Here is a 27786-nt window from a genome sequence, read left to right on the forward strand (position 1 = left end):
CACCTAGTGACCAGTGTGTGTCGTACATGTGTGGTGTGTTGGTCCTGGGCCAAGGCTAGGCTAGTGTAGAGCTAGTGCTGTCTACAACATTTCAAGGTGAAAATAGAGTAGGAGTCTCTGTCTGAGTGTGTTGTGTCGTGTGCGAGCGTGTCCCAGACTTTCATCCTGGGTCAGGGCTAGTGCAGTGCCTTCTAAGATGATATAAAATCTCTGCATGTGAAAGAGAGAGACTGAGTATCCCTCTGCATGTGAAACACACACGAGAGAGAGAGGGCTTGTTTCCCTCAGCTAAATAGCAGCTCAGACTCCTTACATAAGATAACTCTGTCAGCCTCACGAACCCCCAAAATATCACTGCTGCAGTGTACACTCATCCTCAGGGGAATCATCACAGTGACATTCATCTTTTCCATTCCTTCTCATTTTCACTCTATTTCCAATATCAGGGGTGATAGTCATAGGGAATGTGCTTACGAGTCAACTACATATGACTAGAAGCAAAATAGCCTAGATGTTCTATACACCAACCAGGGTCGTATTCATTAGTGCACACCGTATCAAAACATTCTGCAATGGAAAACTAAAACAAGCATTTCTTATTGGACAAAGTCAAGTACAGGTACTGTAAGTCCCTCCCCGTTTTGGCCCTTTTGCTTCCGTTTCCCAGTAAATAAGACCCAGAAGTCCTGCTTTGAGATGAAGAAGCCCCACCAAGTATGTTTAATGCAACCTTTTGAATTGGACTTAGCATCAGATACATCCATCCTTACCCACAGTAGTGCAGCAGTGACATATCCATCCTTGGGCAAAGCAAATTGGAGTTGACAGTACACTGCACCACATGCTGTCACTGGTCTACTCTACACACAAGAGACGAGGTAGCTAACTGAGACACGGCTTTATATTTCCTTATTTCATTCCTTCTCCCTGACTGCAGGAAGATTCTCTAGCCTTGTCTAGCCTATATCCTTCTCTTCAAGCTGTGATCTCATTCTAGCCCCTCTACCCCATGCTACCACCAAGCAATCAATACCTTTAACAACTGAGGGACAGTGAACAAGTAAACACGTCGGGGAGAGGCGAAGAGAATCAGAGCGTAGCCCCACCACCCTCCCCCTTTCTCTGATAAGGTGAAAGGTCAAATGAGAGGCATTTCCCAAGAGATGGCTTTCCCAATGGCTTCCCTTCCTCATCTCCTGTCATTCCCTACCACTGATCTACAAGGGCTTTACAGGTCAAAGCAACATGGTGGAGACTGTCTAAAAGGGCTTGACAGATCAAAGCAGCATGGTGGAGACTGTCTACAAGGGCTTGACAGGTCAAAGCAGCATGGTGGAGACTGTCTACAAGGGCTTGACAGGTCAAAGCAGCATGGTGGAGACTGTCTACAAGGGCTTGACAGATCAAAGCAGCATGGTGGAGACTGTCTACAAGGGCTTGACAGATCAAAGCAGCATGGTGGAGACTGTCTACAAGGGCTTGACAGATCAAAGCAGCATGGTGGAGACTGTCTACAAGGGCTTGACAGGTCAAAGCAGCATGGTGGAGACTGTCTACAAGGGCTTGACAGGTCAAAGCAGCATGGTGGAGACTGTCTACAAGGGCTTGACAGGTCAAAGCAGCATGGTGGAGACTGTCTACAAGGGCTTGACAGGTCAAAGCAGCATGGTGGAGACTGTCTACAAGGGCTTGACAGGTCAAAGCAGCATGGTGGAGACTGTCTACAAGGGCTTGACAGGTCAAAGCAGCATGGTGGAGACTGTCTACAAGGGCTTGACAGATCAAAGCAGCATGGTGGAGACTGTCTACAAGGGCTTGACAGGTCAAAGCAGCATGGTGGAGACTGTCTACAAGGGCTTGACAGGTCAAAGCAGCATGGTGGAGACTGTCTACAAGGGCTTGACAGGTCAAAGCAGCATGGTGGAGACTAACTACAAGGGCTTGACAGGTCAAAGCAGCATGGTGGAGACTGTCTACAAGGGCTTGACAGGTCAAAGCAGAATGGTGGAGACGGTCTACAAGGGATTGACAGATCAAAGCAACATGGTGGAGACGGTCTACAAGGGCTTGACAGATCAAAGCAGCATGGTGGAGACTGTCTACAAGGGCTTGACAGGTCAAAGCAGCATGGTGGAGACTGTCTACAAGGGCTTGACAGGTCAAAGCAGCATGGTGGAGACGGTCTACAAGGGCTTGACAGGTCAAAGCAGCATGGTGGAGACGGTCTACAAGGGCTTGACAGGTCAAAGCAGCATGGTGGAGACTGTCTACAAGGGCTTGACAGGTCAAAGCAGCATGGTGGAGACTGTCTACAAGGGCTTGACAGGTCAAAGCAGCATGGTGGAGACTGTCTACAAGGGCTTGACAGGTCAAAGCAGCATGGTGGAGACTGTCTACAAGGGCTTGACAGGTCAAAGCAGCATGGTGGAGACTGTCTACAAGGGCTTTACAGGTCAAAGCAGCATGGTGGAGACTGTCTACAAGGGCTTTACAGGTCAAAGCAGCATGGTGGAGACGGTCTACAAGGGCTTTACAGGTCAAAGCAGCATGGTGGAGACTGTCTACAAGGGCTTGACAGGTCAAAGCAGCATGGTGGAGACTGTCTACAAGGGCTTTACAGGTCAAAGCAGCATGGTGGAGACTGTCTACAAGGGCTTGACAGGTCAAAGCAGCATGGTGGAGACTGTCTACAAGGGCTTGACAGGTCAAAGCAGCATGGTGGAGACTGTCTACAAGGGCTTGACAGGTCAAAGCAGCATGGTGGAGACTGTCTACAAGGGCTTGACAGGTCAAAGCAGCATGGTGGAGACTGTCTACAAGGGCTTGACAGGTCAAAGCAGCATGGTGGAGACTGTCTACAAGGGCTTGACAGGTCAAAGCAGCATGGTGGAGACTGTCTACAAGGGCTTGACAGGTCAAAGCAGCATGGTGGAGACTGTCTACAAGGGCTTGACAGGTCAAAGCAGCATGGTGGAGACTGTCTACAAGGGCTTGACAGGTCAAAGCAGCATGGTGGAGACTGTCTACAAGGGCTTGACAGGTCAAAGCAGCATGGTGGAGACTGTTGCCATCCCTTCACCTTCCTGTAGTTATGCAGGAATAGAGAGGAGAAAGGGAGGTTATCTAATCTTGTGTACAGGTGCCAGACTAAGGTCTCATCTACAGTGATATGACCACCTGCTCTGACACCTGCTCTGCCCCAACCCTCTCTTTCTCTCTCACCCACTTTTACTGTTTTCATACTATCGTGACGAGCCGAACCGTGTCCTTTCAAGCAACTATGAGGGTTGCATAACCTGACCAGCGCAGTACAGCTCGGCTCAGTAGAGTGAAAGGAGTTCCTACAACTCTCTTCGTCTGTGTGAGATTCCCTAGAAACAATCTCCAATTAGCTAGCCCACATCTAATGGACTCTCTTCTGCACATGACTGTTTGGGTGTCAGGAGGGGGCAAGAGGACCATGTGATACCAGACTGTCTGAGCAGGAGTTCCATCACAACACCAGACACACATAACAACGGCTCTGGGACGGTCTGCTGAGTAGTTAGTGGAACAACTGTCCATAACCACACTCATCCTGAGGGGAACATTTCTTATTTACTTGAAACTGTAGTCTTATTTTTACTTGAAATATCAACAAAAGTTAGAAACATTCACATCTAGGAGGGAAGAAATAATTAGCTAATTGTCATTCGGTCTAGAATTTGTACATTAACATGTTCATAAATCAAATTTAACCAATGATTGGTGGAAATATTATCTACTTGATTCCAACAAGTACAAGACTGGATGTGAAGTTGAGATATTAGGTAAATGTTTAATTCCCAAGTCATAACACTTAAAACTTCTTGAGGATAGGGTGCAGCGTGCGCAATTTCAACTTCGTGCTACTCATCCCCAGAATATAAGATATGCATATTATTAGTAGATTTGGATAGGAAACACTCTGAAGTTTCTAAAACTGTTTGAATCATATCTGTAAGTATAACAGAACTTATATAGCAGTCAAAACCCTGAGGACTAACTTTTTTCTTTTTAAGTTCCTGTATGTTCAATGGTTTGTTATGGGCAAACCAGAATTCTAATCAGTATACACGTAGTTCCTACTGCTTCCACTGGATGTCGCCATTGTATGGAAAAAGGTTAAGGTTTTTCCTTAGTTAACAGAGAAAGATATTGACCCGGAAGTGGAGTGACGTCGTTAAGTCTTCCCTACTTAAGTCTCAGAGCAAGTGACGTAACTGATTGAAATGCTAGTAGCGCGTACCCGCTAACTAGCTAGCCATTTCACATCCGTTACACTCACCCCCCTTTCAACCTCCTCCTTTTCCGCAGCAACCAGTGATCCGGGTCAACAGCATCAATGTAACAGTATAACTTTAGTACGTCCCCTCGCCCCGACACGGGCGCGAACCAGGGACCCTCTGCACACATCAACAACGGTCGCCCACGAAGCGTCGTTACCCATCGCTCCACAAAGGCCGCGGCCCTTGCAGAGCAAGGGGAAACCCTACTTAAGTCTCAGAGCAAGTGATGTAACTGATTGAAATGCTAGTAGCGCATACCCGCTAACTAGCTAGCCATTTCACATCCGTTACACCGGCATGGTTGAAATTGTCAAAAAAGAGAGTGTAGCTTCTGTACTATCATCAGATAATAGCATCTTATGCTTTCGCCGAAAAGCCTTTTTGAAATCTGACATGTTGGCTGGATTCACAACGAGTGTAGCTTTAATTTGGTATCTTATATGTGTAATTTAATAAAGTTTGATTTTATAGATTTTTTTTTAAATCTGGCGCTCTACATTTTAACAGGCTGTTGGGACGCTAGCGTCCCGCTATCCCAGAGAGGTTTTAACTGATCCTAAACAGGGAATATAGTCTTCTGGACTTTGGGATCTGCTGCAGTCGGCATAGGGCAATGTCAAACATTGATAGCTACATTGTTGCTTTATCAACAGTAAGAATACTATTCCGTGTTCGCGGGATACAGTGTAAGCACCGTGGAGCGTTCTCATAAACAACAAAACATCTCGCTGATTGTGGGTAATAATAAAAACAACGGCGTAGTATATGGATTTAAATATAAACTGCGATGAGTATAAGTGACAAGTGCAACAATAATCATTGATCTCGGTACCAATGGAACAATTCGACAAGAGGACAGTGCAAGGACTTGTTTCATAATAATAAACCAAACCGACAATCGCAAAAAGTATGTTTTCGCCAGTTAAAATTATAATCTCACGATTTCGTTCAAAGAAGAGTGAGATTTGATTTTGGGGGGGATAGTGATGATGAATAGTATAACTCACTCCAGCTGATTAAGTTGACAAGCGAACATTGCAGAGCTAGGTAGTACTGTGGCACATCCGTGATTTCCATCCGGCCTTTAACAAGGATTTCTCCCATCGACATGGTCACTTATGATCCGGATTTTCATATAATATAAATTAACATCAACCTACCTTTCGATGTATTTTAAACACCTTAGACAAATCCCAGAGCACATGTGGTCCCATCAATCCTAAATCTCAAACAATGGCAACAGTAGATATTAGGGAGAAAATTAGCAGACTGTTGACAAATTCATCACGTCATGAAATAGCGCGCGGTTGAAATGAGTGACGTGTCAATTACGCGACGATATTTATTGAGTGGTGTTTCTAAATAAAAGTCCTACACTAAACACATTGAGATTTGTTATTAACATCTATTTGTTAATTCATTTATTTTTATGGAGTTAAGATACATGGAATTAAAACTAAAATGTACTACGAATTAGGGAAAAAATACCAAAAAAGTACTGATATAAATCAGTGCGGTTCACAGATGAAAATGAAATGTGTAACAATAATATCCCAACTTTTATCAGGTTCCCACAAGTTTAGTATCTACGTCATTACGTCAAATCATCTGAGAGGAGAGCAAAAACATAGGTGAAGTATGTTGTTGCCATTAACTATAAGTTTCAAACTTCATACTCTCAACAATATACATTTGTTTTAACAGTGTGTATAACGCATCGCAATTTGTTTCTATTTCATTCCATTACATCTTGAAAATATTGTATTATCTTCAGTCAAAACAGTGTCTGTACGCACAACTTGTACATTACGTCATATTTTTGCGTTGTCATAAGCCTTAACTTTGCCAAGTTAGAAATGTTTAAGTTGCGAGTTGTAAGCTTCCTCATGTCATGCTTGGTTTGTTCAAGTTTGTTTCGCATTCAGAGCAAGAGTAAGTTGGTTAAAAAACCCAGCCTGATTTTGTTATGATTGGGAATGAAGATTTCATAAACTGATTTTCAGTGTAAGTAAACTCGTTGCAGTCATATGCAATCCTGCATCCACAAATTATGTGATTATGTTAAATATGTGATAACTTTTTTACATGATTATAGGAAAACATGTACTAAACAAATGTGTAGGTTACAATCAGAGAGGACAACCTCTTTCTCTGCTACAGTGTTGCACCCTTTCCACTGGGTACAGACATCAGTTCAACGTCGTTTTGATTTACATTTTGTTGAGTTGTCAACTAACGTGAAATCAACGTGAAATCAACAACGATGTCACCACATCATCTGATTTAAGTTAAAAGTTGTGTGAAAAAAATACGAAATGGTCTTATGTTGATGACTTTTGGCACATCCAATCATTTCCCCACGCTTATTCAACGCAATTACATATAATTATTTTATGACGTGGAAACAACGTTGATTCAACCATTTTTTCCCCCAGTAGGGTGTCTGTCAGTAGATTATAATAAAATAGCTAGAATAGAACAGAATAGACTGGAATACAATACAATAGAATATCGGTTACAAGCAAAATCATTCCCCGACAACAACAGGCAAGAACTGTCACTATATAGGGTTGTTAAAGACTGTCACAATGGTGGGTATATGGCAGCGACGACCTATAAAGAACAATAATGGTCAAGGACCAAGGACTCATCATTAGGTCGCGCGCTCATAGAATGGGACACGGCGGCGCACTGTCCTCAAAGTCCCCTTCATGCTGTGGCAGGAGAGACGGGGAGAAAATATCCATCGAGGCACTTAGCTACAGCCAAAGCGATGGACCACATGCATTTCAGATGCTTACATTCAGATGTGGCAACAATGATTCTGTATCACGAAAATGTAACGAATACCGATGTGAATCGGGCTATTGCGCACCAAACAGTCACGTAATGCGTGTTTTAATCTCAGTATTTTGTGGTCACCGACTGGCATAGTTATTTTTGTCGAGATATTTTGATACCTCCGTGAAAAAGTATTTTTCTTTCAACAGCATGCGTTCAGCACAACATCCCTGCTGGAGCTATTATTGATTATTTAATCATCAATCGTTTTATTTTATGTTTTTCAAGAACGTGGAGCAGCGTTTTGCATGAAGTGATGAAGTCAGATGCCAATGCAGTGGAATCTGAACCCGGTAGAGTACAGCCAGGTAAGCTGTATGGACATACAGACCGCCCCATGGGGGAGGCTGTCTCTCAGGTTGAATCCTAACTAAGTCTCTCATGTTACCATGTATTTCTCCTCTTGCTCATTCTCTCTCTCTCGCTCTCTCTTTCTCTCTCACCATCGCTCTCATTGTACAGCGCGTGCTGTGGTCGTGGAGCGGATAAATGCCATAGCGTGAAGCGCTAACCCCCACGAAGAGAACTCCATGTCTTTCTTGGTAAGGGATATTTATTTTAATCAGCATGGCTTTGATGTTTAGCCGATCATGAAAATGATTTATCTAAAGAGGTTGATGATGATGATGATGATGATGATGATCTAATGAGCCAGCGTCTCCTCCAGGTGTGCAGTGTGTCTCTCTCATAGCACATTGATCTAGCCACGCTCCAATCCTAGAACTCATGCTTTCTTTATCAGAGTTCATTCATAAGACCCATCTCATTATCCATGCATATTGCCATTACCTTTCCCAGTAGGTTATATCATGGGTACCAATCTGCTGCTAACCCTGTCATTCATCTCAACTGTCTCTTTCTAAAGTAGCAGTCACTTCATGGACATGCACTGCATGTCTTCCTCCACAAGCACTGTTGTTTTCAACATTGGCTCCAACCTTGATGCTCCAAAAGTATCTCTTCAGTGTTGTCCTCCTAAGTCCCGCCTTATCTCCTTATAAGGGCATGACGGCATGCCTGTCCTCTCCTCCCTCCTTCCCTATTGGACCGTCTCACTCCTCTATTCTCCTCTCCTCGGGGGGCATGTCTCACCCCCTCCTCCCCTCTTCCCCAGGACTGCTCCTGCATCTCCCCCACTCAGGTCCAGCCAATCAGCATAGAGGACCAGTATGAGGACGTCAGCCACCAATACCTGGTCAGTACAGTGCTGTGTCCACTCTGTTAGCATCCAATCGGAGCACTGAAGCCCACCCGGCCTTGTCTTTATGGTGTGGTCAGCCTAGTTCTATTCTATCAGGTCAGAGGTCAGAAAGGACCACTAGGACAACATAGGACAGTTCCGGGTCCTGTCTATGTGATGGTAGAGCTGCGTGTAACCTACCACGTAATAGTGGCCAGCCACTGACCAGATCGCTAGAACATTACATAGCCTATAAGTGAACCAAAGCTATTCATGCTGTATAGCACAGCAGCAAGCCTTTTTCATAGCTGCTGTGTCAGCTCACCCTGGAGCTAACTGCCACAGCATCCCGCCCAGGCACGTGCACAGATGGGAGTCAACCTGTGCCCAGCACTTTGCCCTCCCACTCGCCAAGTGCCCTTTTGTGTGGTGGTGTATATATATATTTTTTTTGGGGGGGGGATTTGGTCATTGTTGTTCTGAACCGATTGCCCGCAAGTCGTCGTGATGTCATCTGTTGGTGGCTCCTGTTGGTCAGCCCTGTTGGTTGCTCCTGTTGGTCAGCCCTGTTGTTTGCTCCTGTTGATCAGCCCTGTTGGTTGTTCCTGTTGGTCAGCCCTGTTGGTTGCTTCTGTTGGTCAACCCTGTTGATCAGCCCTGTTGGTTGCTTCTGTTGGTCAGCCCTGTTGGTTAGCCCTGTTGGTTGCTCCTGTTGGTCAGCCCTGTTGGTCAGCCCTGTTGGTTGCTCCTGTTGGTCAGCCCTGTACAGATCTCACGCTTGCCCAGTTGTGCCTTTTTCCCGTCTGCCATGTACTGAGATTGAACATGCCCGGTATCCAAACATGCATGAGATGCGGCCACCAGTCTAGTGTGTGTAGCTAGCTACCTAGTTTATAATATCAACAGTGTTGCCACAGCGGTATAACATTTGATTAACCCTTGAGTTACATCATCATCAATATTCAGCCTAGTTGGTGTAACCGGTGTGAAATGGCTAGCGAGTTAACAGGGTGCGCGCTAATAGCGTTTCAATCGGTGACATCACTCGCTCTGAGACCTTGAAGTAGTTGTTTCCCTTGGGGCTTTTGTGGAGCGATGGGTAACGGTGCTTTGAGGGTGACTGTTGTCGATGAGTGCAGAGGGTCCCTGGTTCGAGGTCAGGTAGGGGCGAGGAGAGGGACGGAAGGAACACTGTTACCCCTGGTTCGAGGCCAGGTAGGGGCGAGCAGAGGGACGGAAGGAACACTGTTACATTGGCTGATACACAGAGTAGACAGAGAGAAGAGCGGCTGCATCAACGACCCTCCCTCCGACCCGACTCCATCCCTTCCTCAGTCGGCAGCAGCATCACAGGTAGTCTAGACTCGCAACAAGCTCTCACAGTCTCACTGCAGAATCAGATGTTTATTTACATTTATCTAAACGTCACACTTCGAAGTTGCTCCAAACGTCACATTTCGAAGTGCTTTTTACACTCTGGGTTGACTCCTCATGCTAGGTATCGTTCTATTTCTCCAAACATCACATTTTGAAATTGCTCCAAACGTCAAATTTAGAAGATTAAGGGTTAAGGTTTTGGATAGGGTTAAAACATTGTTTAGGCACTCATTCTGAATGGTTAAGCTAAGGGTTAAGGTTAGACACTCGTTCTGAATGGTTAAGCTAGGGGTTCAGTTTAGACACTCATTCTGATTGGTTAAGGTAAGGGTTAAGGTTAGACACTCATTCTGAATTGTTAAGCTAAAGGTTTGGATAGGGTTAAAATAAAATACGAGTGTCAACCTCACAACCTTCTGATCCAGAGTCATGAGATTAAGACTCTAGTTAACCACCAGGTGATACTAAAATATCCACACAAGCCAATAGCCAGCCAGCCATATATCTTGAGGTAGAGGATGATGAGTATCATATCATGAAGTTATTATTTAAGAGCATTTAAGATAAATCACAATCAATAAAAACAAATCTTGCTAACTAACTAGCAGATTGACATCAATCATCAACATCAATGATCAGCTGATAGCCCACCTTATTTTCCCCACGTCTTTAGGAGGCCCTGTAACTAGCTAGCTTTCAATTTCTGATGATGAATGCGTTGTTGCAGAAATAAATAGGTCTGCTAAAACAAATAAAACAGTTCGCTACAAAGGCAGTGGTATGTTCTGAATTTCGAGATATGAATTAGTTTAAGCATCGGCCCCCTGAAAGGTCTGTGCACGGCCCTGACCCCTTAACACAAAGTACTTTACAGCCTCTCCCTCCCCCCAACACCGGCCCCAGTGAAACTACGCCCACCCCAGCATTACCCTGTGTAGCTTAACACCACAGTGCCCCCCTGTGGCAGCCACTGGTTGGTCATCACCATGACACCATAGTACTTTGACCTCTTCAGGCTCAAAGGCAACACTCACTCACCCTCATTCTGCTTCCTCTTCTCTGCTACATGGACCCATTTCATGTTGGTAAAAAATACCATGCTATACTAAAGCACTTGTAGACTGTATTTGTAGACTGCCTACAGGGTAAGAAAAACAGTTAATTTGGGTGAACTATTCCTAATCTAGGTAAAGAAGGTTATTATTGTGACCAACTACAACATGTTTCCATAGTATTACCATGTTGTTACTACGTTCTGTGATCTAAGGAAATATGCTGCTGATACGTTTCAGGGTTGTGTGTGAGTACGTGTGTGTTTGATTCTTCACAGAGCTCTGAAGTCTCAGAATGCACTTTCACCTGGGGTGGTGCAGGCAGCGATGACATCACAGCGCTCTCTGCTAACTCCGCCCACTACCAGCTGCTGTCAGAGCTGGGTGAGCATACCATTGGTCATAAATCACCTCATCACTACAACCCAGAAAGACAAGTCCTTTCACTACATAGTTGTTGCCTGCAGAGTAATATCTCCTCTGACAAATACAAAGCATATTTCCTTTTAGCATGTTACTGTTGAATAGAATAGCTAATCCAAAAGCATTGTTTACAATTTCACTGACCAAGTCCCATACTACACATAGCCCGAGTATAAAGCGTTTGTATTGTGGACATTTTATGTTACACATAGTCTATTACCTTTTGGCACATCTGTTGAATAAACTGGCCAATTCAAAATATTAGTTCACAAATCTCCCTGGATTATTGAAGACCATACTAACCACACAGTACCTGAGAATTAAGCATTTTCAGAGTTGAACGTGTTTCTACATGTCTTAATATTTATTACCAAACCGTGTTCACAGGGAAAGGCTTCAACAACCTGAGCCAGGTGCACATGGCACGCCACACCCCCTCCCGCCAGCTGGTGGCAGTCAAGAACACCAACCTGGATGAGTGTACAGAGGATGAGCTGCTACAGTTGATGGTGCGGTACTGTATTAAAGGTCCTACAGATACGGACCACCTTGTCTTTTCATCGAAGTTCATGTCAAAAGATACATATTTTGTTCCAGCCACAACTGATTCAAAACACCTGATTCAACTAATCAATTTCTTAGTTAGTTGAGTCAGTCGATTACTTGAATAAGATGAGTTAGCGTTGGGCTGGAACAAAAACATGCGCTCTTGCTCTCTAGATCCAGGGTCAGGGACCATTTAGGTCATTGTTCATAATAACATTGTTGGCACTTGGCAGTGGTACAAGCCACCTGGCTGACTGTGTGACCCCAGTGTTTCCTGGCTGTGACCCCAGTGTTTCCTGGCTGTGTGACCCCAGTGTTTCCTGGCTGTGACCCCAGTGTTTCCTGGCTGTGACCCCAAGTGTTTCCTGGCTGTGACCCCAGTGTTTCCTGGCTGTGACCCCAGTGTTTCCTGGCTGTGACCCCAGTGTTTCCAGGCTGTGTGACCCCAAGTGTTTCCTGGCTGTGACCCCAGTGTTTCCTGGCTGTGACCCCAGTGTTTCCTGGCTGTGACCCCAGTGTTTCCTGGCTGTGTGACCCCAGTGTTTACTGGCTGTGTCCCCAGTGTTTCCTGGCTGTGTGACCCCCAGTGTTTCCTGGCTGTGACCCCCAGTGTTTCCTGGCTGTGTGACCCCAGTGTTTCCTGGCTGTGACCCCAGTGTTTCCTGGCTGTGACCCCAGTGTTTCCTGGCTGTGTCCCCAGTGTTTCCTGGCTGTGTGACCCCAGTGTTTCCTGGCTGTGACCCCAGTGTTTCCTGGCTGTGACCCCAGTGTTTCCTGGCTGTGACCCCAGTGTTTCTTGGCTGTGTGACCCCAGTGTTTCCTGGCTGTGACCCCAGTGTTTCCTGGCTGTGACCCCAGTGTTTCCTGGCTGTGTGACCCCAGTGTTTCCTGGCTGTGACCCCAGTGTTTCCTGGCTGTGACCCCAGTGTTTCCTGGCTGTGACCCCAGTGTTTCCTGGCTGTGACCCCAGTGTTTCCTGGCTGTGACCCCAGTGTTTCCTGGCTGTGACCCCAAGTGTTTCCTGGCTGTGACCCCAGTGTTTCCTGGCTGTGACCCCAGTGTTTCCTGGCTGTGACCCCAGTGTTTCCAGGCTGTGTGACCCCAAGTGTTTCCTGGCTGTGACCCCAGTGTTTCCTGGCTGTGACCCCAGTGTTTCCTGGCTGTGACCCCAGTGTTTCCTGGCTGTGTGACCCCAGTGTTTACTGGCTGTGTCCCCAGTGTTTCCTGGCTGTGTGACCCCCAGTGTTTCCTGGCTGTGACCCCCAGTGTTTCCTGGCTGTGTGACCCCAGTGTTTCCTGGCTGTGACCCCAGTGTTTCCTGGCTGTGACCCAAGTGTTTCCTGGCTGTGTCCCCAGTGTTTCCTGGCTGTGTGACCCCAGTGTTTCCTGGCTGTGACCCCAGTGTTTCCTGGCTGTGACCCCAGTGTTTCCTGGCTGTGACCCCAGTGTTTCTTGGCTGTGTGACCCCAGTGTTTCCTGGCTGTGACCCCAGTGTTTCCTGGCTGTGACCCCAGTGTTTCCTGGCTGTGTGACCCCAGTGTTTCCTGGCTGTGTGACCCCAGTGTTTCCTGGCTGTGACCCCAGTGTTTCCTGGCTGTGACCCCAGTGTTTCCTGGCTGTGACCCCAGTGTTTCCTGGCTGTGACCCCAGTGTTTCCTGGCTGTGTGACCCCAGTGTTTCCTGGCTGTGTGACCCCAGTGTTTCCTGGCTGTGACCCCAGTGTTTCCTGGCTGTGTGACCCCAGTGTTTCCTGGCTGTGTGACCCCAGTGTTTCCTGGCTGTGTCCCCAGTGTTTCCTGGCTGTGTGACCCCAGTGTTTCCTGGCTGTGTCCCCAGTGTTTCCTGGCTGTGTGACCCCAGTGTTTCCTGTCTGTGTGACCCCAGTGTTTCCTGGCTGTGTGACCCCAGTGTTTCCTGGCTGTGTGACCCCAGTGTTTCCTGGCTGTGTCCCCAGAACGAGGTTCTTCTCTCCAGGCTGTTCCGCCACCCCAACCTGCTGACCTCTCGCCTGGTCTTCAGCTCCTGCTGCCAGCTCTGGGTCCTCACACCACTCATGGGCTACGGTCAGTCTACTGCATGCATCTTCTAACACTTGTTTCCTCTCACCATCTCTCTCTCACACTTACTCCCCCCATCTCTCTTCATCCAAGCTCCTTCTCTCAGCGATAAGTTGGTTGAACTTTATTTTTTATGGTACAGAAATGACATGGTAAAAAATGCCTATGTTTGTAAGAAATATTACAAACCATTTGGAACCATAGTTACCGACTTTTCTCTTGTCCCAGGTTCGGCAGATAGCCTGCTGAGGACGTTCTTCCCTGACGGGATGAGTGAGTCCCTGATCGCTTACCTCCTCCATGGAGTCCTGAAGGCTCTGCAATACCTGCACCTCATGGGCTACGTGCACAGGTGAGGGAGGAAAGACACCATGGGGACAAGGGAGAGATATGGACCGTTTTAAGGCTTCTACGTGTAGCCGATGTGAAATGGCTAGCTAGTTAGCGGTGCTCTAGTTAGCGGTCAAGCGATAGGTAACGATGCTTCATGGGTGGCAGTTGCTGATGTGTTCAGAGGGTCCCTGGTTGGAGCCCAGGTTGGGGTGAGGAGAGGGATGGAAGCAACACTGATAAACTTCTGTCCAACTACAGCCAACCCAACTGTTAGATGGTACCGGTACTCCTTGTATACAGCCTTGCTATTGTTATTTTATTGTCTTACTATGTGTTTCCTATTTAGCAAATGCCTCTAACTTTTTAACTCTGCATTGTTGGGAAAGGACCCGTGAGTAAGCACTTCACGGCAAAGTCTACACCTGTTGTATTCGGCGCTTGTGACCAATAACATTTCATTTGATTTGTTGAAAGAATCAGCCTAGTTTGCTGTCTCAGTTGGACATAGTTGCTCGGAGTTGCTCGCATCATCAATAGTTAGTTGACTGTAGTTGTGTAGAAGCCTGAAGATTTGGCGAGAGTGAACGCTCTTCTCCTCCTCTCCTCTTCTCCTCTTCTCCTCTTCCTCTCAGGGGAGTGAAGGCCAGTCACATCCTGCTGTCTGGGGAGGGCCGTGTCTACCTCTCGGGGCTGCACAGTGTTTACAGTATGATGCGGGATGGGAAGAAGGTGAGGACCGTGTTTGACATGCCCCACCACAGCCCCGCGCTGCTACCCTGGCTCAGCCCAGAGCTGCTACGACAGGACCTGCATGGCTATGGGGTGAAGTCAGACATCTACAGTCTGGGGATAGTAGTCTGTGAGCTGGTCAGTGGCAGGGTGCCTTTCCAGGACATGCCCCCTACACAGGTACTGGGGCCTTGCATACATTACAAAACATAGTTCAGTCTATGAGAGTCTCGTTTTTTCTCCATCTCTCTCCCTCTGTGTGACTGTGTCCATGCGTCCATATGTCTGTGTCTCTCCCTCCAGATGCTGCTCCAGAAGCTGCGTGGGTCCCACTGCTGCCTGCTGGACGTGGCCCCCTCCCCCCTAGGGGAGCTGGGGGGGCTGAAGGTGTCCCGCTCCGGGGTGGACTCTGGCATCGGGGAGAGTGTTGCCACAGGCAGCCTGACCCGCACCGCCACCACCGAAAGACCTCAGAGCCCCGCCCCCAAGAACCACTCGGCCACCCTGCACAACCTGGTCCAGCTGTGTCTGCAACAGCAGCCCGACTGCAGGTGAGACATACACGTGTGCAGACACACGGAACGCAACGCACACACCGAACGCAGGTGAGTCATACACGTGTGCAGACACACCGAACGCAACGCACACACCGAACGCAGGTGAGACATACACGTGTGCACACACACCGAACGCAAGCACACACACAACAACACACACACCGAATGCAGGTGAGACACACACACACAGGAGCAGCAGACTTTATACACAGGGGCTCTGGTACCTCCGTTTGAAGTCGGTTCTTTCATTCAAGGAACAATTTTAAATGTTCTTGTGTTCTGTCTGAATTTCTGTCATTTTTGAAAGGTGTGTAATATGTGAGATTCCCAGTGCTGCTAGATACGACAGTGTTGTGGGGACATTAAGGCACGGTGTGACTGCTAGATATGGCAGTGTTGTGGGACATTAAGGCACGGTGTGACTGCTAGATATGACAGTGTTGTGGGACATTAAGGCACGGTGTGACTGCTAGATATGACAGTGTTGTGGGGACATTAAGGCACGGTGTGACTGCTAGATATGACAGTGTTGTGGGACATTAAGGCACGGTGTGACTGCTAGATATGGCAGTGTTGTGGGACATTAAGGCACGGTGTGACTGCTAGATATGACAGTGTTGTGGGGACATTAAGGCACGGTGTGACTGCTAGATATGGCAGTGTTGTGGGACATTAAGGCACGGTGTGACTGCTAGATATGACAGTGTTGTGGGACATTAAGGCACGGTGTGACTGCTAGATATGACAGTGTTGTGGGGACATTAAGGCACGGTGTGACTGCTAGATATGACAGTGTTGTGGGGACATTAAGGCACGGTGTGACTGCTAGATATGACAGTGTTGTGGGACATTAAGGAACAGTGTGACTGCTAGATATGACAGTGTTGTGGGACATTAAGGCACGGTGTGACTGCTAGATATGACAGTGTTGTGGGACATTAAGGCACGGTGTGACTGCTAGATATGACAGTGTTGTGGGACATTAAGGCACGGTGTGACTGCTAGATATGACAGTGTTGTGGCACATTAAGGCACGGTGTGACTGCTAGATATGACAGTGTTGTGGCACATTAAGGCACGGTGTGACTGCTAGATATGACAGTGTTGTGGGACATTAAGGCACGGTGTGACTGCTAGATATGACAGTGTTGTGGGACATTAAGGCACGGTGTGACTGCTAGATATGACAGTGTTGTGGGACATTAAGGCACGGTGTGACTGCTAGATATGACAGTGTTGTGGCACATTAAGGCACGGTGTGACTGCTAGATATGACAGTGTTGTGGGACATTAAGGCATGGTGTGACTTTGTCCTGTTTTGGTGTTCCATAGACCCTCTGCTTCTACACTGTTGACCCATGCCTTCTTCAAACAGGTAGGTCTCATCATCATCAAAATGCTGTGTTTTGGACTGGATTGCATTCTGTGGTACGGTATGGCTGACTTTGTATTCATGTATTTTTCTGTGGACTGTATGACAGGTGAAAAGGCATCATACCCGGGACTCCTTCCTCAGTCTCATGTACCCCGCGGTGCCCCTTGGAGTTTCCAGCCCCGATGACCCCTCTGTGTCCTGCTCCTCTACCCCGTCCTGCCACCCCCCCACCTCTGCCATCGCTCACCCCACAGAGGAGGTGTGGGACTTCTCCTAACCCTCCCCCTTCCACCTCTGCCCCCCACATCCCAAAATCTGACAACCAAGCCTAACTCAAGACAATCAAAACAATCAAAAAACAGCAAGCCCAAACCTTTCTACTGTGTTTTGATTGGACCTGTCCTACCCACCACTCTGAGCCTTTCTACTGTGTTTTGATTGGACTTGTCCTACCCACCACTCTGAGCCTTTCTACTGTGTTTTGATTGGACTTGTCCTACCCACCACTCTGAGCCTTTCTACAAGTTTTCTAGGCTTTTATATGTTTGTTTTGAAACTCAAATAAGGGTCTGCAGGTGGATGTTTATTGTCACAAGTCTTGTCCTGGAGGCAGAACTGAGCCATTTCCCCTTAGATAGGCCAGCAGGAGGGCGGGATTATTGAAGCTGCTCAGCCTGGATCATCCAATGAGGATCTCTGTGCCATGGGTGTGGCTGCCGGTCGACGACAATGACAACCAATGATGTTGCAGGACAGTGAGGACACACCCCCTATGCCAGTGAAAAGACCTATCACTGGACTCATATGGATCGTACTACGAACAGTAATGTTAACTATTTTAGGCTATTAGACTGTGAAAGGGCATAGATAATAATGTGTCAGGGTTTGAAGAGGAAGATAATAGATAATGATATGTTATGGAGTTGGAGAGGTGGAGAGGTGTGTTGTGTTAAAACACAAGTGTGTGAGCAGAGACGGTACGAGAATAGCTAGTGTGTTAGTGGAAGTTCTATGGTTATCCCTCTAGTCTTGTGAAACCAGCCTGATCTCGCGATAGCTCACATTCCCGAAGTGAAACTAAACGTGAGCTCAGCAGTCCGTCTGATTGACCAGGCTGCTATCCCTCCCCTGTACAACCAGTGAAATCCCTGTGATCAAATAAGAACTATAACACTACCACTACTGTGCTTTGAGACGCAGCTACCCTATACACGTCCTCCTTGTCATAATAAACGTATGGGAGGGTCCTCAATTGTATCGTTTTAATGAAATCTGTGAACTGTTTATGATACATTTATGTGGATTATTCTGTGATTGATGATTATGTGTATGAGAGACATTTTATGTATCAGTGCATATCAAACATGTTATAGCTGTATGAGCCTTATAGAAGTGTTATAAATATATTCATTATCAATTTTCTAAAACAATGGCCCTTTTTTTCTTGTCTTTGGAAGTTCTGTATGGTCTTTCTGAAATCTCTGTTAAAGCCTAAATAAGCAGAAAGCTGTATAAGGGGTTATTGAAGGTTTGGGTCAGGTTGAGATTGGGATTGGTGGTTTTTGGCAATAATGTGTTTAGGACTACATTGCTTGAGGTAGAAGTTGCCCCAACCACAGATCTAAGGTCATATTATCCTACCCCACATCCACTTAACCTTTAGGGGGATGAACAAATACCTGACCCTGTGTCAGTGGTTAGGTTTGACTTCTACCCACTCATAACTACATCACTGAATAGTCTATGCCTAAAATATGGACTAGCGCTGTGGTTGTCAACCTGGGGTATGTATACCACTGGGGGGACTTGGCCTTTCTCCAGGGGGATTCAGAAGACACCTCCACAACAACTGTCCTGGCTGAGACGCTATGATAGAATACACCCTGTGATGTCACAGAGGAACCTCTCTAGTGGGTGGAGTCCATATCTCAAAAATAAACAACTAACACCTGACACCATTGGACAATGGAGACAGGAGAGAAAGTGGAGAAAGGTAAAACCACCTTGTTTCTTAATTTACATCTTAGTCACTACAAAAATGCTGTGGCTTAGAAACATACCCACCACCGGTATGTCTATCATTTTGTCCTGGTGAGGGCTATTAGTTCATTTGAACAGCATCTCATTCTGTTTCCAGCAGCTGCGAAGGAGGCCAAGACGGACCTCAAGGATGTGGTAATGTGCATAGATATAGAAAGCTAGATAGGAATTTTTGTTAGAGTCTGCAGGCACAAACTGTCAGCCATTATTATTATACCATCTTAGTTGTATTTCTATGGTAACAGGGCTCTACGTAGGCTCTCTTAGTTCACGTTTAGGCCTTCAGATCTGGCCACATAAACCCCTCCCCCCTTATCAACGGCATGTACTGTTATGTATGCCACTCTAGTTCATAGTTCAGTCCAACCTGTGTCCTCTGACCATGGGTGTTCAGGAGAAGATGTAGTGACAATGCCAATGACCTTACAGTCCATGTATTGACCTCTCTCTCTCCCTTCTCTAGCCAGTCCATGTATTGACCTCTCTGTCTCCCTCCCTCTCTCCGTTCTTCCCTCCCCTCTCTAGCCATCGGCGGTTTTACATTTCCAGCAGGCAGCGGAGATGTTATTTTCAGCCCCGGTGCAGGCTGCTCCATGCCGGGGCAAGCTGGGCTTTAAGTGGGCGGTGCGCAGCGTCATCCTGATGACTCGCTTCTGCCGCTACTTCATGTCCCGTTCCAACTATCGCCAATTCATGGAGTTCAACTTCCGGGAGACCATCACCAACCAGCCGGCCGGGGGAACGGTGGGTCGTGTGTGTGTGAGTGCGTGTAGGAGAGTGCTACTGTTAAGGGGAAGTGATAAGGTGCTGTGTTTTGCTGGACTAACGGGCACCTAGGGTTACCAAGTTTATGTGACAGTCTTGATGGGAGATTGAGAAAGAAGCTATAGTTTTGATATCCAGAAAGACTGGAAAGTCAACAATGATTTCTGTTCCTGCAGGGTAAAAATCTGGTGTTTGACCTGAACCACTTCAAAGGGAAAGAGGTAACGATACCGTATGAATTTAGAAGACCTATGCTGGGTATGACCATACTGTGTTTATGACCGGAAGGAACATTGTTCTCCTTGGTGTGTGTGTCTTTGTCTCTGTCTGTGTGAGTGAAAGCTATGTTTGTATGTCTCTGTCTGTGAGCGTGAATGCTATGTGTGCATGTGTGTGAGCGTACGTGTGTGTGTGTGTGTCTCTGTCTGTGAGCGTGAATGCTATGTGTGTGTGTGTGTCTCTGTCTGTGTGCGTGAAAGCTGTGTGTGTATGTGTGTGAGCGTAAGTGTGTGTGTGTGTCTCTGTCTGAGCGTGAATGCTATGTGTGAATGTGTGTGAGCGTATGTGTGCTTGTATACGTGTGTGAGCGTTATGTCTGGAACATTCCAGGACCGGATCCCTGTCCTGCTGGTGGAGATTATGCGGAAGTGCCCAGAGGAGCGTTCTGAGTCGGAGGTATTGCTGGTTCACAACATGCTGAGCTCTGTGAGCATGTTCCGTCGCTACAGTGGAACCTTGCAACTCCTTCTGGCCAGGGTGGTTCGCTATCAGAGGTTAGAGGTCAATCACTTGGGTTCCTTAGGGTAGTGGTTCCCAAACATATTTAGATTTTTTTTAAGGAACTCAGTCCGGCTTTCAACTTACTCTTGAAAGTTGTACTAGTAGAATGCACAAGGTGTCATTTCTATATTGGTTATTGCATCATCAGTTTTCCTCTTGTCATGTCAGTCATTGCGTACCTTAGAGAGCTATTTATAACTTGTCAGAAACTAGCTCATGTCAGCTAATGTTTTTTATCCCGTAGATTTTGTAGTAATGTTCGTGTCTCTCAAATATCACATGAATACACATTAGACATGGCAAAATGTATAGAATTGCAAGATAATTAGCTTTAAAACTGCTAAATGTTATTTTCACCCCATGACAAAATGTGTAGAATTGCAGGAAATAAGCTTTAACCCTGCAAAATTCTCTCCACCAACAAGAAGGGTGTGAACAGTTTGTGTCATGAACAGTGCTTGTGCCCATAGAAATAGACATGGCGTGCACAGGGAGGCCCCCGGATGTTCCCCAATGCTGGAAAGGAAAGGGGGTACCTAGTCAGTTGTACAACTGAATGCCTTCAACTGAAATGTGTCTTCTGCATGGAAAGGGGGCCTGAGTGAAAAAGTTTGGAAACCCCTGTCTTAGGGAACGCAATGGAAAATGTCTAGGTAGTATAGTCCTTCCCTGTTTCAGTCAGTTTGTTTCTTTTAGTGTCAAATAAACACAACCCTTGTTTTACTAGTCTGTACTGGGCTTTGATGGCCTGTATAGCTGCCATTGACCTACTGGTAGGCTATAATAATCCGGTAACACTTTAGTTGAAGTGGCTTCTTGTGAAGTGTTGTATTGCCTTATAAACATTCATAGGACTTTATAGATGCAGTCATAAAGCGTTATACTTAACTGTACAATAAAGCATTAACCACTTAGATGTAAAGTCCCCTTCAGCTTAGCATTAACCACTTAGATGTAAAGTCCCCTTCAGCTTAGGGGACCTGCGTGATTCTGGTACTGGTTCCGACCGACATTTTCGATTATAAATCGATCTGTGGACACCGTAGATCGAAATGGCTTGCGTTGAGCGATAGCCCTGGTTCCCATGGACACAGGAGTACAAGCATTAACGCACAACAAGAAGCCATAATAAGAAGCCATAATATAGACCTATCACAGCTGTTACAATTAACTATGACTGCATAAGGTACTACAAATATGTTTACAAGGCATTATAATGCTTTACAAGTTTGTTATTGTCTAATGTTCTGTATTATGTTATGTTCCATGGTTTGTGTGGACTCCAGGAAGAGTAGCTGCTGCTTTTACAACAGCTAATGAGGATCCTAATAAATAAAGAGTTACCAATCACCCCGTGCGGCTATGTCTGCAGGTTGGAGCGCCGCAGAGTGGTCATTAAGAAGGGCCATTGGGGACACAGCTTCTACTTTGTGTTCTCTGGGCTACTGGCCGTCACCAAGGACAACGACGGTAGCAGTGCCTTCGTGGATAAGGAGCCCATCCTCATCAAGAAGGGCATGAGCTTCGGGGTGAGGCCTCACAATTATATGTTTTAGTTGAAGCTAATAGTCGAAGTACTGATCGTGGAGGTAGCAGTGGTGAGAATAGTAGTGATATTGTTTAGTGTTTAGGAAAAATATATCTGGGTTCTTGCGAACGTCATACTTCACATACATTCAAAGCCTGATGGGCAACGCAGATGAGTAGCTTCAACCACATGAAATAGCAAACCTGACTGTAGCTAGGCTACTGGCGCAATCATGTGGTTTTGACTGTTCTGATTATTAATGGTCAGTAACTGTTGTCTGTCAGGATGTGGCCTTGATCAAAACACTGAGGAGGAATGCCACTGTGGTGTGTATGGAGGAGACGGAGCTCATGGTGGTCGACAAGGAAGACTTCTTCGCTAACAAGATGGACGTAGAGCTCAAGAGGGAGTTTGACTATCGCTTCAGGTTCTTCCGGTGAGATAATAGGATGTTTTACTATCACTTCAGCTTCTTCCGGTGAGATAATAGGATGTTTTACTATCACTTCAGCTTCTTCCGGTGAGATTCTGCAGCCAGAGATGAGTTTAGGATCTGAATATATACCCCCTACAAACCTGTCTTTGTTGAGCACCGCTCCTACTTTCCGACTGAAGAGCGAAGGCCTACCTGAATTCCCGCTACAAACCTGTCTTTGTTGAGCAGAGCACCACTCCTACTTTCCTACTGAAAAGAGAAGGCCTCCCTGAATTCCCGCTACAAACCTGTCTTTGTTGAGCAGCACCTTGAACTCCCACTACAAACGGTGTTTGTAACTCAGTCACCGGGAGTCACATTGCCTCTCTTTCCGCCAATTCACCTCTGTGCCCCTTCTCTCCCAGGTCACTCCAGCTAGTGTCCTCCTGGTCATACTCTCTCATTGAACAGATGGCTGACCATTCCAAGGCCGAGCAATTTCGCTACGGCCACGTGGTCGTCAAGGACACTAACGACATGGGCAACATTATTTTCATTGGCAAGGTAACTGGGGGGCTAAGTTGTAGTCCTACAGTACATGTGGGGAATGTTGGGTAATGTAGTTGCAGGCAGAGATGTTTGAGATTAAATGTTTCCATTACAGGGCCAATGTGACGTGTTGAGAGTGGTGGACCTTACCTCCTGCAGTGCCTACCAACGCCTCCTAAAACAGTATGCAGACTCAGGTACTGGCACATGTTTATAATACAATCCTACTGTAATGTGAAGACACACAAAATATGCATACAATATACACAGTTCACATTTCAGCATTAAGCAGCATTAAGCGGCAGGGTAGCCTAGTGTGTTGGACTAGTAACCGAAAGGTTTCAAGTTCAATTCCCCGAGCTGACATGGTACAAATCTGTCATTCTGCCCCTGAACAGGCAGTTAACCCAATGTTCCTAGGCTGTCATTGAAAATAAGAATTTGTTCTTAACTGACCTGCCTAGTTAAATAAAGGTAAAAAATAATAAAAGTTATAGGCAACCTCAGTTTTCCCTGTATCCTATAGCAACCAGAGTAACACTTATTTTATTTTTATAAAAAAATGTGTATGTTTTGAGTTTTGAGTAAGATTCTAACATTTGTGCAATGACATGTTGAAGAACAATAAAAGCAACATTATCTCGCTCTCTTTCTCTCTCCATCTCTCTGTCTGTCTGTCTCTCTTTCTCTGTCGCTCTCTCTCTCCCTCTTCCTCTCTCTCAGTAAGCAGAGGTACATGTTTGCCAACACATGGTTTCAAAGGCGAGCTGACCATCCAACCAGGAAGGTAATGTAACTGGCCACAGTGTATTTACCTGGATGTACCACACATCAGTGACGTCGCTGCATCTCAGCTGTGTCCAGTTAAGTTGTGTCTGTCTGTTCTACTCTTCCTCAGTGTCATAAAACACAAAGTCCTCCTCAATAATCCTCCACGTCCTCCCAGAGGACTTCCTGCAGACCTGCCCACCAGGGCCTGTTTCCTGATCGACACCCTTCATCAGAGCAGCACATTTGTACGTAGCCCTAAGGTCCAGACGTTACCCACATCAACATTGGAAGAAACCTGTATGGTACTTGTGCCTTGTGTTCAGCATGGATGACCATGTAATAACATGATAATATGACATCCATGGCATTCTGTGTTCTGAGCATAGAGTTGTAATCACTTCCTTAAACTCTTCCTCTAGTGTTTTCTAACTCTATGGTTCTGTGTATCTGCTGTGTGGTGTGGTTCAGGGTCTGAACCAGTACCTGATGCCGTCAAAGCAGAGAGACTGTCGCAGGTTCACTCTGGTCAGCCAGAGCGTGGAGATCCTGCGGGTGGAGAAGACTCGCTTTGACAAGCTGGTGGACAACACCACCATGAAGAAGCTGGAGGCCCTGCAGAAAACCTACCCAAGGTGAGACGTATGGATACCAGTTCAGATGGGCTGCCCTTACTGGTGCACTTCATAGAAAAGACGGGGCACCAGAAACAACCCCTTGCCCCTACCCTCTAGGTGTTTGTGTAGATCTAAGACGACTCAGGACTAGATAGGTGTAAGGCAAGCAATCCACAGAGGGCAAGGTGGAACTTTCACTGTATTGCTTATACCTATCTAATCCTCTCAGATCTAGCTAGGGACAATGTACGCATTACTGTAAGTCGCTTTGGAAAAGAGCGTCTGCTGAATGGAATATATTATTAAGACCGCTTTTGTGTTATCTTCCTGTGTAGCGACGACGAGCTGTGCACTGTGTTCCTGGAACACAGCCGCTGGAAGGACTACAAACACAGTGTGTTACAGGACCTGTTCCCCCACCGGGTCGCCCCAATCAGAAACCCCAAAACCCAGAAGCAGCAGGGCCACTGTGGCCCCAGCCAGGCCCTTCAGCAGACCAGACACGTGGTCAACAGGCTGAAACAGACAAAGCAGAGGGTAGAGCCAAAAAAATATTAAATAAAGGAATAACTGTGTAGATGAATGAATACATAGACATGGTTTTATCAATGTGTTTCAAGTTTGAGCGTTTGCTGCATTTTTCCTTATTTTCATCCTTATGGCCCATGCCTACCTTGCAACTAAAAACTATTTCACTGCATTTAGTTAACATCAGGCAGAAATCAAATTATCTGCACACCATAATACCTTTTCTCAAGAAGAAAGGTTTTGAAGTATAATTTCTCATGAGCGGGTCATGAGAAAACATACTTTAAACTCTTCTGCCCCTGCCTCTGCTCTCTGTGAGTAGAAAGCTGGAGGAACTCGGTTGTCACTAGTTAACACAGTCACGAAATCAAAATTGGCTATATTGTAAAAAATAAATAAATAAAACTAAAATGTGTTTTATTATCTTAATGTAAGGTTTAGACATAAGGTTAGCAGTGTGCTTAAGGTTAGGTGTAAAAACAGATCTTAAGAAGAGAAATTGTAGAAATAGACAGAGGCTTTAGACATACTTATGGCTATGTCCCTCTGCCCAGTTGTTGATGATGCATGCGAGATCTTACAAAGCCTGGATATTTTTTAAGTATCAGCTTGCCACATCATGGTCACATTCCCCTGCTCAGATGTTGCATATATCAACCAATGGTTCCGTGCGACGTCGTCGACAATGTCATCCCCTGACAGATTCCTATAACATATGATGTACGACTGAGGAACTCCTATAATTTTACCCTAGTAGGCGGTAACTGCATAACAACATGGTGATCAGCTGAAAGTAACCAATCACAGCCAAACTTAAGCTCGGTTCCTTCGCAACCAAGACCCACCCCTAACGACCCACGAGCTCCACATCGGCAACGTAAAGGGATTGATGACTGTCGCAAAAGAAAAATACTGAAATAATTCCTCCATAGACATACATGTATAGCTGAATGTCTTCTGCCTCTGAAATATATATTGTGGCCGGCAAATAAATGTAATTATATTCAAAGCTCCCCTTACTCAGCCTATCATAGCAAGGCAATTGACGAGAGCTAAATACAAAAATATTTTGACTTCCGGATTTACATGTCAAAATAAAAGCACCGTTTTTTAAAATTGAAAATCAATTATTGTTTAGCTTTTCCCATGTATATATAAAAAAAAAATCCTAACTAAATTCACGATCTGAGTTATGTGCACCCCTGCTCATTATGGAGCTGGTTTAGCCCAATCAATATGTTTTTATTATTATTGGCTTTGCCAGTCTTCTGTAAGTATCCCCATATGTTGGTAGGCTGTATTTTGTCTAAACTCTAAAATAGTAGGCTAACTTAGGCCAAATCCAGTTTGGATTCAGTTCAGTTATATTTATTTTGAAAAATTTTAGAAATGAATTGTTAATCGTTTAAGTTATTTAGTCAATTTTGGCAACATTAATATTTATCACTATACACTTCTACCTATGTTTGTTTTGTTTTGAAAATGTTTTTTTTAAGAGTCCCTTGGGCTTAATAAATGTGAACGTTTACTTTGAAAATTGAAAAAGTTGACATCAGGAAGTAGTTGCCCGCGTTTCGCACATTGTAGACAGCTTCACGAGTGGCAGTGCCACAACACTAACCGCCAGTGTTGTTTGTAGCTCTCCCAGTGTACAGGAATGGGCTGGTTGTAACATTTTGTCGTTTTCGTTAGTAATGCGTGCGTTTGTATTGTTTATGTGGTGACATTTTTAATTGTTTAAATTCTATGGCAAGGTCAAGCAAATTCACAAACTCGTTTCGTCGTTTGTGTGAAATGAGAAGTAGACAGGAAAAAAAGGCTTCGCCGTTTTGACACATCACAGGTAAGAACGATAATGCTAGTTAATTAATATTAGCCACCTTGTTTCACAATGACAGCTTGTTATCTAAGTAACTTTGCTAACTCGAGCGTTTTTCTGCGTATTGCAACCCCAAGTTAGCTTGCTAACGTCAGTTAGCTTTGTGTTTTATTTCGTCAGCTGTATCCTTCTCTTGCAAAAGGGCAGATATCTAATTGAACAGAACGAGCCTGGGCTGATGGCTGATTCATAGGGTTTGTTTACAGCAAGCTAAATTAGCGATCATAACCAGTCAGCTAACGTTATCAAAGGTATAGCCTACTGGTGTTGTGTTTATAAACAAGTGCTGTTAACTATTTATAAACTGTCGCCACAGAACTTGTATATTTGACATACTAACTTTGTTTTGTGGCTTGGCTTTCCACAGAAGGGCAGAGCCAGTGGCATATGAGTCGAGAAGTGGACGTAGTGCGACTTTGACCGTGGAAATCTCACCACAGCAGGAAACGCGAAACCTTGGGAATCCATAATTCACGATGGAATAATGCTTTAGGAAGTTCCAATATCAAGAAACACCGCCACTGGGATTACATTTGAATATTTTGTTTTTCCTTTCTAAGTAGAAAGTTATTTGAACTATTTTCGGAGTTGTCTTTTATTGTGACATTTCACTTAACATCTCAAATCGATATGTATACGAGCAATGCCCGAATGAGGAGATATAGCTAGGGGCTCAATATGAGGAATCCGGAGAATTGACCTGTTTGGAAGCCCACCACGCGCCGTGGAGAATGGCATCAAATGAAAGATTGTACGAGGTCTGGATGCTGTATTGCAACAAGGTAAACAAACCTTTCTCTTGATCTGTTTGACACATAAAACATGCATTAGAATCTGTGCCCATCTCTGAGCATTAACTCGGTGTACTGTCAGTAAGGTAACCAAGCTATTACAATAGCTGTGGTATATTGAGATGACGTAATGGGTGATGATCAATCAATCAAATGTATTTATAAAGCCCTTTTTACATCCGCTGATGTCACAAAGTGCTGTACAGAAACCCAGCCTAAAACCCCAAATGGCAAGCAATGCAGATAGTAGAAGCACAGTGGCTAGGAAAAACTCCCTAGACAGGCCAGAACCTAGGAAGAAACCTAGAGAGGAAGGCTCTGAGGGGTGGCCAGTCCTCTTCTGGCTGTG

The 27786-nt window shown here is 45.6% G+C and overlaps 4 protein-coding genes across 11 annotated transcripts in view; 3 read left to right on the forward strand and 1 right to left on the reverse strand.

The window, feature by feature from the left end:
• Positions 1-5625, reverse strand: part of trak2 (trafficking protein, kinesin binding 2) — a 61916-nt gene extending 56291 nt beyond the window's left edge. For both annotated transcript variants that reach the window (XM_071330589.1, XM_071330588.1), the window contains exon 1: positions 5468-5625. The gene's annotated coding sequence lies outside the window, so the exon portion shown is untranslated. The remainder of the gene's footprint in view (positions 1-5467) is intronic.
• Positions 5626-5893: 268 nt separating this feature from the next.
• stradb (STE20 related adaptor beta) lies at positions 5894-18194 on the forward strand. 5 transcript variants are annotated; one of them, XM_071330602.1, is made up of 12 exons: positions 5894-5938; positions 7377-7456; positions 7611-7690; positions 8263-8343; positions 11036-11141; positions 11568-11689; positions 13681-13789; positions 14012-14135; positions 14749-15025; positions 15149-15396; positions 16735-16777; positions 16884-18194. In XM_071330602.1, the coding sequence occupies exons 3-12, from the start codon at positions 7679-7681 to the stop codon at positions 17052-17054; spliced, it is 1293 nt and encodes a 430-aa protein (XP_071186703.1). In that variant the 5' UTR covers positions 5894-5938; positions 7377-7456; positions 7611-7678; the 3' UTR covers positions 17055-18194. The 5 variants fall into 5 exon arrangements, with proteins under 5 accessions (XP_071186703.1, XP_071186702.1, XP_071186704.1 ...); XM_071330601.1 differs by having other exon boundaries at positions 5897-5943; XM_071330603.1 differs by lacking the exon at positions 5894-5938 and adding an exon at positions 5966-6311.
• Positions 18195-19341: 1147 nt separating this feature from the next.
• LOC139532683 (cyclic nucleotide-binding domain-containing protein 2-like) lies at positions 19342-25178 on the forward strand. Of its 2 annotated transcripts, none has more exons than XM_071330606.1 (11): positions 19342-19561; positions 19759-19803; positions 20192-20355; positions 21735-21891; positions 22175-22326; positions 22731-22869; positions 22970-23051; positions 23578-23641; positions 23753-23870; positions 24094-24257; positions 24575-25178. In XM_071330606.1, the coding sequence occupies exons 1-11, from the start codon at positions 19379-19381 to the stop codon at positions 24795-24797; spliced, it is 1491 nt and encodes a 496-aa protein (XP_071186707.1). In that variant the 5' UTR covers positions 19342-19378; the 3' UTR covers positions 24798-25178. The 2 variants fall into 2 exon arrangements, with proteins under 2 accessions (XP_071186707.1, XP_071186709.1); XM_071330608.1 differs by having other exon boundaries at positions 19546-19561; positions 19759-19840.
• A 1168-nt stretch (positions 25179-26346) lies between these two features.
• Positions 26347-27786, forward strand: part of nbeal1 (neurobeachin-like 1) — a 76916-nt gene continuing 75476 nt past the window's right edge. For both annotated transcript variants that reach the window (XM_071330609.1, XM_071330610.1), the window contains exons 1-2: positions 26347-26610; positions 27014-27428. In XM_071330609.1, coding sequence (XP_071186710.1) covers positions 27378-27428 — 51 coding nt within the window. In that variant the 5' untranslated portion in view covers positions 26347-26610; positions 27014-27377. The remainder of the gene's footprint in view (positions 26611-27013; positions 27429-27786) is intronic.

Source organism: Salvelinus alpinus, chromosome 10 (genome assembly GCF_045679555.1).
Source record: "Salvelinus alpinus chromosome 10, SLU_Salpinus.1, whole genome shotgun sequence".
Classification (NCBI taxonomy): Eukaryota; Metazoa; Chordata; class Actinopteri; order Salmoniformes; family Salmonidae; genus Salvelinus; species Salvelinus alpinus.